The 13137-nt window shown below is 31.4% G+C and overlaps 1 protein-coding gene across 2 annotated transcripts in view; it reads right to left on the minus strand.

The window, feature by feature from the left end:
* PCID2 (PCI domain-containing protein 2) overlaps positions 1–13137 on the minus strand; it is a 34007-nt gene that overhangs the window by 12444 nt on the left and 8426 nt on the right. For both annotated transcript variants that reach the window (XM_075358060.1, XM_075358059.1), the window contains exon 3: positions 9151–9272. In XM_075358060.1, the coding sequence (XP_075214175.1) occupies positions 9151–9197 (47 nt within the window). In that variant the 5' untranslated portion in view covers positions 9198–9272. The remainder of the gene's footprint in view (positions 1–9150; positions 9273–13137) is intronic.

Genomic DNA, 13137 nt, shown 5'->3' on the forward strand with positions numbered 1-13137 from the left:
ACATTTTTTCGATCGAGGAGATGACGGAGTGTGCCACTCTTTGCTTTGCTGCTTTGTTTCAGGATCGTACTCAAATATCCAGGATTCATCACCTGTGATCACACGATTGAAGAATTCTTGGTCATTGTCAATCCTCTCAAGAAGATCAACACACACGTTTCTTCGATTGCCCTTCTGTTCTGTTGTGTGGTTTTTCAGCACCAATTTCGCACAAACCTTACCTTTCGCATATCCAAATTGTCTGTCAAAATTTAATGTACGCTGAAAGTGTTTAAATTTAACTCTTCACACATCATCCTTATTGTTAAACGACGGTCTGATCTCATAAGAACCCTCACATGCTCAACGTTTTTGTCAGATTTTGAAGTTGAAGGTCTCCCTGAGCGAGATTGATCTTCATGTTCTCGGCCTTCCAAAAATGATTTGTGCCAGCGGAAAACTTGGTAAGCAATGTTTGCTCCTGATAAGCAATGTTCCCTATAGGACTGTTTCAACTTTTCAAAGGTCACACTCGCGGATTCCCCAAGTTTAACACAAAACTTGATTGCACAACGTTGCTCTATATTCTGATGCTCCATTTTCATAACACAACAAAAACATAGCTTCACTGATGGCGCTGTCAAAAATAATGTGTTGACTGAATGGAGTTGAAACATGTACTGAGCATGTGGAAGGGATGAACAAACTGGTCTAGCACAGACCGGTAGACACCAGTTGCCAGATCGCTCACAGTGTTACCAATCTCATTACTTTTCTCATACACCTCGTATACTTTTACAGAATACTTTGTTAAGTATCTATAGCAGATTTAAGAATTTTTTTTACTTGTATCATAATTTGAATAATTTTTAAAGTATTTCTGCTAAAATAAATAGGTAAATATTGTTGTTAGTTTTTATTTTTTTTAATAAATGTAGTAGTATCAGTTTTTAATAATACTCCAATTAATTCAGACTCTATTTATTTAATCTGGTTTAGGAGGTTTATGCACTTTATGTACTATGTAAAAAGTTTAGTACATTATATCATTAACAAGAATAGTATACAATATGAACAAATAACATAATATTTGTAATTAAAGAAAGAAGTTTGTTTTCAGGTTACATCTTATAAACTATGTGAAACAAAAAATTGGGTTTTATGCAACTTTAAACCGTGTACAGCTTTACATTTTTCTTGAGAGTTATCTGAAGAAACATTTTAGGAATTAAAGCTAAAAAAATAAACTGAAACTGAAGTAAATTAAATACTTAATATTTTGTGCAAACAAAATATAAACAAATATTAAATTTTAATTTATTAATGAAGGATGTAATAAATGTATAATAAAATAATTTTTGAAGAAATAAATATTATAAAACAAATCTAAATAATTAAAACATAAGTAATTTATTACTAAAAAGAAAAAGAGAAAAGTAATTCATAACAAGTGGTTGGGTGATAGAGTAATCTATCAATTCAGAGGGACATATTTTCCTCTCTCTCGCTCTCTCTCTCTTGCTACCTCTTCCTTTCAATCTTTCTCAGGTTATGTGAATTGACAGAACTCAAGCCCCTTTAATATAAATGGGCATTTACTATTTTTGCACAGTGTGAATGATCTAACATTTGGTTTTGTTACAAAATAAATATTTATTTGAATTACAATACAGAAAAATAAAATACAACGTGTTTACTATATATCTGGAAATTATGTTCTGCTTACCATGTGTTCAATATGACCACCATCATGTCTAGTAACTTCTTCCACATAACTCTTATATTGTTAATACTGTTAATAACTTATATTGTTAATAACTATTGTTAATAACATATATCCTTGGTTATCTTGTTGCATGCCTTAATGATCAGCTCTCGCAATTCCATCACTATACAAGGATGTTTAGGGAAAATTTTTTCCTTTAGAAATCCCCAAAGAAAATAATCACACAAATTTAAATCAGGATTGTTCGGGGGCCAGTTCTGTCCATGCGCAAAACGATTAGGAAATCGGTTTGAAATGACATTTCATTAAAAGTTTCATGCAGAAAGTCTAAAACAATATTAGCTGTGAACAGTCTGGCTCCATCCTGCATGAACCACTCGTTTTCTAATCGAAACCCTTTTGCAAGAAGCTAAGGAGCAAAATTATTACACAGCATGTTTAGATAACTTCACCGTTCACTGTCCAAAAAAGAATGGCCCTATTACACCATGACTTAAGATAGCAGCCGTACCGTAATTCTTGGAACATGATGCACCTTTTCATGAAGCATATGTGGATTTTCAGAAGCCCAAAAATGTACACTCTGTTTATTAACAACCTAGTCTAGGTGAAAATGTGCCTCATCTGAAAAACCAAACACTGTACAACAATATGTCTTGGTACACAGCCTGTTCAGCAAATGCCATTTTTTGATGTTTGCTGTCAACCGTTAATTTAGGCAAAACTGTTTTTTTTTACGGATACAACAAAAGCAAATCAGTTTTTAAAATTTGCTACACAGATCGCCTAGAAATCCCAAGTTGTGCTGCTGCTTTTCTTGTTGATTTGCCCAAGCGAGCTTGTCAGCAACGCTATTCTGAGAGCTTTGACATTCTGTGGAGAACAAACATCGGCGGCAGGCCATTCGCGCTTACTCTCAAATACTGAACCATCACTATTAAATTTTTCATAAAATCGACATATTGTTTTAAATGAGGGTGACCACCAAGTTTGAAAAGGGGAACGAAACTGTCTTTGAGTAAGCACCACTCTTTTCATTTCATTTAAAAGCAACACAATCTTTAACAGCATACTCAGACACAGAAGAAACTAATATTCATGAACTGCTATCACTTCCGCCAACATAATACATATTAATAATTATTAACCTAAATAATTATTGCCAAAACAAATGTTGGTCATTTCATGCGCCAGTCTGAATGAACTTTTGGCATTAAATGCTCTTTTAAACTTTGACCCCCTTTGGAGGACCCCCTGATGTTTCAATCAAAATTTCCTAAGACATCCTTTCTAATTTTTTATTAAGAAACCAAATCAGGTCTTAAAACCCAGGAGGCAAATAGTCTGGGTTTCACCTGAACTGAATTGGGAGATTGCTTGGCATTTACATAAGAGAATGAAACTGTAAATTCTTGAAATTCAATAAGTTACATGCACAAAATAATAAACAATGCATGTAAACAAACAAGATTCCATTAATTTATACTACATTATATTACAATAAATAGTCAAAATAAAAAATGAAGCCTTTTAACTAAGAATGTAAAAATGAAAATTCATAATAGAAGAAAGTCAGCAACTTTGTACAACTTTCCCAGATTTGTTAATGACAGATTTTTATTTCAAATACACCACAGAATTTTGAAATATGAATGACTTAATTTGCAGTATATAAAGTACAATTGTGAAAAAGATTAAAATGCTTATTAAAAAAAAGCTGGGTTCAATTTGACATCCTTGATCAAATGATATTTTTACCTTAAAAATTGTGCAGTATTAAAAGTATAACTGAGAAAAAATCAAAATTATAAAAAATTGTTGGGTATCTGTTACTGATCCCACTCGACTATAAATGATGGTTTTATTTTTTATCTTTAATACATTAAAAAAATTGTTTTTATTCTTAATTTGGATTTCATGAGAACCCTGTTTAAAGAGTTCCCACATCTACATTAAAATAGTAGATACAGTTGGATTTTAAATTTAAAAAAAAATTCATTTTTTAAGTAAAGATAACAATCAGTCCCATTGGTTTTTGGGGCTTAAAAGTTTATTTATTGGAAAAATTACCTATTTCAATATTGATATTTTAAGTAGGAATGTCATTCAGTCCCCTTGTGTTTTGGAGCTTAAAAGTTCATTTACTGGAGTAATTATTTATTTCAATAAGTTAACCCCATTTTGATGCAATATTATTCAAAAAGGCTAAATAATATTATAGTTTACTATAACAAAGATGGAGGCTAGTCCCCCGTTCGGATCTCCGGGTGTGGGCTATAAAGGAAGGGGTCACCAGAAAATTGAAAAATAACATTCTACGAGTCGGAGCATGGAATGTTAGAAGTTTTAAAAGATTGGTAGGTTAGAAAATTTAAAGAGGGAAATGGATAGGATAAATGTAGATATAGTAGGAATTAGCTAGGTTTGGTGGGAAGAGGAAAATGATTTTTGGTCACGTGATTTTAGAATAATTGACTCAGCTTTAAAGAATACACAGGCAGGAGTACATTTTGTAATGAACAAGAAGATAAGGAAGAGAGTAGAGTATTCAAAATGCATAGCAATAGAATTATTGTAATAAGAATAAAATCAAAATGAGTATTCAAAATGCATAGCAATAGAATTATTGTAATAAGAATAAAATCAAAATCTAAACCGACAAAGTTTGTTAACGTCTATATGCCTACAAGCGCCCATGATAATGATGAGGTAGTGTGTATATGAAGAAATTGACAAAGCAATTAAACACTTATAACAGGATGAAAATTTAATAACAGTTAGAGATTGGAATGTAAGCATTTGAAAAGGCAAGGAAGGAAATATAGTGGGTGAATACAGGCTGAGCAAAAGGAATGAAAAAGGGGACTGACTTATAGAGTTTTGCACGAACTATAATTTAGTAACTGCCAATACCCAGTTTAAATATCATGCACATTTAAAAGAATGTGTATAGAAGAATATACACATGGAAAAAGCCAGGTGATACTGCAAGGTATTAGATAACAAAGATGGAGGCGCTATCCTTGGTAAAGTATTCTGGAGGTAAACTAGTCCCTCGTTTGGATCTCCGGGTGTAGGCTACAAAGGAAGGGGGTCACCAGAAAATTGAAAAATAACATTCTACGAGTCGGAGCATGGAATGTTAGAAGTCTTAAAAAGGTTGTTAGGTTAGAAAATTTAAAGAGGGAAATGAACACTTTTCATTTAAAAGAATGTGTATAGAAGAATATACACATGGAAAAAGCCAGGTGATACTGCAAGGTATTAGATAGATTATATCACGGTTAAGCAAAGATTTAGAAATCAACATGTCGACTGCAAAGTTTACCCTGGAGCAGACATTGATAGCAACCATAATTTAGTAATAATGAAATGTAGATTGGGGTTTAAAATCCTGAAGAAAAGGTGTTGGTGGAATTTAGAGAAGTTTGAGAAAGAGAAGGTAAAGAAGATTTTTGAGGAGGAAATCGCAAGAAGTCTGAGTAAAAAAGATAAGGTACAAAATTAAGAAGAATGGGAGAATGTTAAAAAGGAAATTCTTAAATCAGCAGAAGCAAACTTAGGTGGAACAAAGAGAACTGGTAGAAAACCTTGGATTTCAAAGGATATATTGCAGCTGATGGATGAACGTAAAAAATAAAAGAATGCTAGCGATGAAGAAAGTAGAAGAAACTATTTACAATTAAGAAATACTGTAAACAGGAAGTGCAAACTAGTGAAAGAAGGGTGGATAAAAGAAAAGTGTTCAGAAGTGGAAAAGGAAATGAACATTGGTAAAATAGACAGAGCATACAGGAAAGTTAAGGAAAAGTTTGGGGTACATAAATTAAAATCCAGTAATGTGTTAAACAAAGATGGTACACCGATTTATAATACAAAAGGAAAAGTCGATAGGTGGGTGGAATATATTGAAGAGTTATACGGAGGAAATAAATTAGAAAATGGTGTTATAAAGGATGAAGAGGATGTCAAAGAGGGTGGAAAGGGAGATACAATACTGAGATCTGAATTTAAGAAAGCATTAAAAAATCTGAATGGCAGAAAGGCTCCTGGAATAGACAGGATACCTGCAGAATTATTGTGCAGTGCAGGTGAGGAAGCAATTGATAGATTATACAAACTGGTGTATAATATTTACGAAAAAGGCGAAGTTCCGTCAGACTTCAAAAAGTGTTATAATCATGATACCAAAGAAAGCAGGAGCAGATAAATGTGAAGAATACAGAACAATTAGCTTAACTAGTCATGCATCAAAAACCTTAACAAGAATTTTATGCAGAAGTATTGAGAGGAGAGTAGAAGAAGTGTTAGGAAAAGACCAATTTGGATTCAGGAAAAGTATAGTGACAAGGGAAGTAATTTTAGCACTCAGATTAATAGTATAAGGAAGATTAGAGAAAAACAAACCAACATACTACTTGGCATTTATTGACCTGGAAAAGGCATTCAATAACGTAGACTGGAATAAAATGTTCAGCATTTAAAAAAAAAAATTAGGGTTCAAATACAGAGATAAAAGAACAATCGCTAAAATTTACAAGAACCAAACAGCAACAGTAATAATTGAATAACATAAGAAAGAAGCCGTAATAAAAAAGGGAGTCCAACAAGGATGTTCCCTATCCCTGTTACTTTTTAATATTTACATAGAACTAGCAGTTAATGATGTTAAAGAACAGTTTAGATCTGGATTAACAGTACAAGGTGAAAAGATAAAGATGCTACGATTTGCTGATGATATAGTAATTCTGGCCAAGAGTAAAAAAGATTTAGAAGAAACAATGAATGGCATGGATGAAGTCCTATGCAAGAACTACTGCATGAAAATAAACAAGAACAAAACGAAAGTAATGAAATGTAGCAGAAATAACGAAGATGGACCACTGAATGTAAAAATATGAAGAGAAAATATTATGGAGGTGGAAGAATTTTGCTAGTTGGGAAGTAGAATTAATAAAGATGGACAAAGCAGAGCAATATAAAATGCCGAATAGCACAAGCAAAACGAGCTTTCAGTCAGAACTATAATTTGTTTACATCAAAAATTAATTTAAATGTCAGGAAAAGATTTTTGAAAGTATATGTTTGAAGCGCAGCTTTATATGGAAGTGAAACTTGGTCGATCAAAGTACCTAAGAAGAAAAGATTAGAAGCTTTTGATATACGGTGCTACAGGAGAATGTTAAAAATTAGATGGGTGAATAAAGTGACGAAGAGGTGTTGCAGAAAATCGATGATGAAAGAAACTATATTGGAAAAATATAGTTAAAAGAAGAGACAGACTTATAGGCCATATATTAAGGCAACCTGGAATAGTCACTTTAATATTGGAGGGACAGGTAGAAGGAAAAAATTGTGCAGCAGGCAATGCTTGGAATATGTAAAACAAATAGTTAGGGATGTAGGATGTAGAGGGTGTACTGAAATGAAATGATTAGCACTAGATAGGGAATTTTGGAGAGCTGCATCAAACCAGTCAAATGACAGAACACAATAAATAAAAGATAAAAAAATATGGGTTCTGTAATACCACCTTTTCAATACTGCCTTTGAACAATGACAGTACTGAACAAATTTAAATTTATATAAATATAAATTTAAACTCTTTAATCAAGTTTTCAACATACAAGACAAAAACTGTTTAGAAATAATGTTGGATACTCCGCCATCCCTAAATTCAATTGCCATAAAACTTTGGAATTTAAGTATAACTTAAGTACTTTCAGTATATTAAAGTTTAATTTTCTTCAACCACAATACAAAAAAATCAAAAATTAAATATTGCAAAACTAACCTTCTCTTTTTTTTAATTTTGTTCAAAATTGAATGCTATCAATGCAACATACACATAGACAAAGTGATTCATGAAGAATTTAACAAACTTTCACGTCATGTTCTACTAGTGAAAATGAAAAAGAAACTTCTGATAAACATAAGTTCAGAAACATTTTATTAGCAAGTCAGACTGTAAATTAAATTAAAAATTAAGCCAAATTAATTAAATTAATTAAAAATTAAGCCAGACTGTAATTCCTAAGACCCAAATTAAGGGGTAAATTTAAAAAATCTGACAGGAAAAATTGAAAAAAAGTAGTTTCCAAAACTGTATTTTTAGTAGTTTTCGAGAAATCTGTGAAAAAGAAAGAATTGGGGTCAAAAAATGCATAATTTTATGTTTGGTGTAAAATAACTTTGTTTAATAGGTAATAAACACACAAACATTTTAAAAATCTCTTGTAGAGAATTTGATTCTAAGCAAACATATTATGAATGAAGCCCACAGAAATTAAATAGAAATGTAAAATATCCAAATCAGCACATTTTAACTAGACATTAAACAAAATGGAATTTTCTGTATTACCAAACAAAAGAATTAAATGTTTTAGAAAAATATATCAAAATTAAATAAAAAAATTTATTACATATCTTCAAAGATAATTAAAAATGAATTTTATCTAAATTTGTTTGAAATAATTTATTTCATAAGTTGGCAATACTAACAGTTGATTCAAACAACTAAGTTTTGGTAATAGATTTGTACAGCAATAAATATTTAAATAAATAAATGGGATAGTGTGTAATGTCAATATCTAACAATGCCTAATAAATTTTCCAATGAAGAATACTTAGACATCACTTTTGCTTTTGTTTCTGTATTGTAAACACACAAGTTGTACAGCAAATATACCATCAAACATTTCCGAGTAGAAGGATTTCAGGCCAAAGAACCTTTCCTTCATTATTTCGGTGCTTACATACCATTGGATCACTGCTGGCTTCTTCACATACTGATAAACAGGAAGAAAAACATCTTGTCAAGGGTAGAGAAAGTGTAATTCAGCACACTGAATGTAGTGAAAAATTCAAAGAATATTAATTTATGATATTAAATAAACATTTGCCAATTTGCAACTTATGTCCATTTTTCTATAAACAATTTATTACCATCATAAGTTAAATTTTCTATCCACTCGTACAACGTACAAAAAAAACTCTTGTGCGATTATTTGTTTAGAAAATACAGCTATTTTCTCAACAAAAAAAACAACAATTTTATGTAAAATTTTAATACGAGTAAAAGTTTTTATATGTAGTTTTACCATCTGCAGAAGTTTCTCATGAAAATATTGAAAAAAAGTCACTTCTTCAATTTAAACACTTTGTATTATTACTTGCCATTTCAGGTTTACTGCTAATGCTGAATTCAATTTAAACTAGTATAAGCTATACAATAACAATCCATATTACAAAAAGTTAAGAAATTTACTTTAAATAATTGCCTTATCAAAATTATTCTTTGCAGTTTGTCAAACAAAAGATGCAGGAATACCAAAACTACTTTTTTTTTTCTTTGAAAATTTATATTTTAAATCCCTACTTTTACAAGCCCCTAAAACAAAGCAATTTTCTTACCAGCAGGCAGTAGTAAAGGAAAAACAAATCACCTTATATGTGCAGCTATGATTTCATCTACTGGTGGATCTAAATACATTTCTACTTCTGACTCTGGATTTGCAATCTGCAGCTGACTAGATTTAACATGGTGGTTCTGAAATGACACAAAATCCTGTAACAAAAACAAGTTTATGTAAAAAAACTGGTTTTTTCTTTTGCTGAGTTGAATTAGTATATACAGTACTTCAGTAGTTCCTGTTAAATATTTATAGGTGTAATTTGGAATTCAGGAAAGAAATGATCATGAACAAATGGTTTCTTTGATAGAGTGAATGTTGGGTAAAGTTAAAAAAACCAAAAAAACACACAGCTAGTATTTGCCAAAAGAAATTGGACTTTAATGAAAACCAATTAATATAAGTTAATTATTATAACCTTAAAAACTACTTAATACGTCAGCTGAAATCAGCGTCTGAACAATGATAGTTAAATGAAAAAATACATGAGTACACGCTTCTAAATACAGATTTTGACAATATACGTTTTTGACAAAGCCTGAAGGAGAACATGAAACACCTTAGTTTTAATTATAACTTTAGAAAAATATGACATCAATAAACATAGTATGTCTGAAAACTATTGCATTGCTGACAAATGTTGTAATATTGAAAAATTAGGAATGAACAAATGTCATTAACTTAGAAAAACAAATTACCGTAAATCTTAATTGGCATTGGCCTTTCCTGATTTATGAACCACAAACTTAACGTTAAATAATGTAAAAATGTAATTCTAGTTTGACGTAGAAAAAGACACAATAATATTACAGTACAAAACAGTTAATTACAATATAATCACACTGAACTTAATTGAGCACATGAAATAGGTTGCAGCTGAACAATGACAGCCTTCTGTAAGTGACCTGTCGTGACTGTACTAAAGTGAAATTGAAACTTGAACGGCATAGGTATGATGAACGGAATGTTCCACAAATTTGAATGATACCATAGTGGTTTAACGTAATAAGTAATGAAAAACTGAACTTGCCTGTAGCACACAAATATTATCCAGAGATGAACTCGCAACAGCAAGTACAGAAGAATACCTATGTAATCCTGGGCGTAGTCCGCACGGTGAATCAGGAAAACGGAGGTGTGATGTGGTTTGGTGGTAGCATGAGGCGTAGAATCTCAGATGTGTAGTGATGAGTTTGAGATTCCGCCTGAGTGAGGAATGTTACCACAAAGTTTGCAGGAGAGTATTGCCCTAGGCGACTGCAGTGGTGAGATGTTGGATTTACTCTGCCGAAAAGATGGCGAAAGAAAGCGGGGGTAACCAGATCCAGGTAGCGGACAGGAGAGTGTGTGTATGTATTAGAAAGGGGACGAAAAAATAACGGGTGTATGAAAAGGGTAGTCAGAAATAACTCGATAGAATAATGGGCGCGGTCGCTAAGGATGACAGTGGGAGGGTCGAACACAAGAACAATAATAGAAACAGGTGGACTTTACAGACCCAGCAATACGAAACCAAGTGGGATTTAAACATTCCTTGTAACAAAACAACGGTACCCACCCTAGCTTGGAATTTGTAGAAAATAACGGAAAACTTTATGCCAGAATGGCGTAAACAGTGAAGTCAAATTATAGTATATTAAGATTATCTGCACATTAACAAATCCCACATATTAAACATCTATAAATGAAAAAATCACATAATGATGGTCTGTATCAATAACAACAACCAGTTCATTCTGAAGAAGATGATTTGGTACATACAACAGTGGTTGTATATAATGGATGTCCCAAATGTAAATGTACACCTAAACAAAAGCATCTGCCTCAAGCCATAAAAAAACCTAAAAAACCACTAATATTTACAATAATAATTAACATAAATTCATAAAATAAAACATGAACTTGAAGTATGATTTAGCTAGGTTTTTGTGATTGTCAGCAGTGAAAAACTGGCTTTGTTCATAGCATGTTCCATTTTTTGACTATATTTTTATTTCCATAATCATTGAAGCTTTTGTTTCCAATGTGTGATTAGTTTTAATACTGAGGTTCACATTGTTTTGGTTAAAAATGTGATTCATTGTGGTAGTGATACACCAGACAAAATAAAGGAAATGTTTCATCAAGTTTCCAAATATTGATGTTCCACAAAACAATGCTGTGTGAAACTTGAACTATCAAACACAGGTCCGAATCTAAAAGACCACCTATCCCGACAGAGGAAAAGTAGAATGATATTTCTGATTGCATAACCAAACTCCAAAAAAATCTATCACAAAATTGGTACAACGAGCAGAAATCTCAAGAAGTATACACAGAGCATTGACTGACATTTAAAATGACACCTGTACAAAATAACTGCAGTGGAATGGTTACCATGATAGTAATTTTCACAAAAATGGTGAATATTGCTGGTGGTTTTTAAATTTTATAAATGAAAAAAGAGCAAATTCTTGATGTATTATTTTTTCAAGTTAAACATAGGTTCATTTATCAGGCTGTGTCAAATTTGACATGGTCTGTGAATAATCCTCACAAAATCTTGAAATGGCCATTATGTGACAAAAAAAATGGCAGTTTGGTGTGCTATATCACATAACCAGATATTCATTCAGTTTTTCCAGAGCATAGCAAACTTAGAACATCATTGCAATGAATCATTTATCCTTTTGTCTGTTGACAGATAAAATAAGAAGTTACTGGAGCATACTTCCAACTAATGGAGGAATGGTAAACACTGCCGATGTTTTGCTAATTTGCAGCATTAAATTTTTAAATAGAATTTTTTGAAAATGCAGGCTACCAATTCCTAAGATCTTATTTCTACAAATTTTTATTTATGGGAAACAGTAAAATGATATGTTACAAGAACAATCCTCATACCCTGAATGGACTGAAAATGAAATAACTGAATTTGTAAATGCGCTTTATAAAATTGCTCCTTTGGTGCTTCAGCATTTATTTTCAAATGTTGAAGTGTTCATTCATGCCTACAGATAAATGGTAGGTATATTGATAATCTCCTTTAAATAAAGATTTATTGCATTAAGTATTATTCCTGCTTCTAATATTGTTATCTGAATATAATAAATTAAATGTTTCTAAATACTGACACACAGTTTCATTTGGGAACCAACCACAAATTAAAAAGTACACATTTATTGAATAATAGCAATCCTCAATAAAAAACCGCTGGAGCTATATAATAGTCTATGTTCTTACCAGAACATACTTTCAATCGTAGCTCCACAGAAAATAAAATTACCAAAACTTTGTTTAAAATTATTTAAAATTTTATAGTTTGTCCCACTAAACACACAAAAACATGTGCACTATAATAGTGAGCAACATCTTATTTTTATCGTTTGTTATTCAACATCTTCCCAATCAGTAGATTAGCTGATGTGGACTACATGCATGGCCAGACATATATCTGATAAGAATACTTCCAATTTCTTTTACACACATATGAAATCTTTAGAATAAGCCCAAGTCAGAAAATATGAATTTTTATACAAAAAAAAAATCATGTTTACCACTGAAGAAATCAACACCAAGCTAAGAATGATGGAAGAAGCTGAAATGGACTCAGGTTGTTTGTAAACAATTTAAACAGTTTATGAAAAATAATTTTTTTTATATCAATTAATTTATGTAAGAGTAATGCAGTTTACTTGAACTTATTTTGATATAAATAGCAGTGTCTGATTTTGGTTCAACTTAGCATAATTCATTCAGCATAAAATTTTTATAATATTGTTTTAATTGAAAAAGCTGACTACAAAGTTGTTATAATAGTTGACAAGGCAAGGTACATTTTCTGAGAGTTAACGGATTACTGCTGGGTACAGTCATGTTCCATTGGTACTATTAAAATAATTGTGACTTCTGCCGTGAGATTAGATTGCTGTTTTAAACATTACTACCTGTGTGTATTTACGCAGATGCATATCATAATAGTGTTATATAACATTATACTATTTATATTAATGAATTAATTGATGTCATTTTAATTTCAAT

This window comes from Lycorma delicatula, chromosome 2 (genome assembly GCF_047948215.1).
Source record: "Lycorma delicatula isolate Av1 chromosome 2, ASM4794821v1, whole genome shotgun sequence".
NCBI classification, from domain to species: Eukaryota; Metazoa; Arthropoda; class Insecta; order Hemiptera; family Fulgoridae; genus Lycorma; species Lycorma delicatula.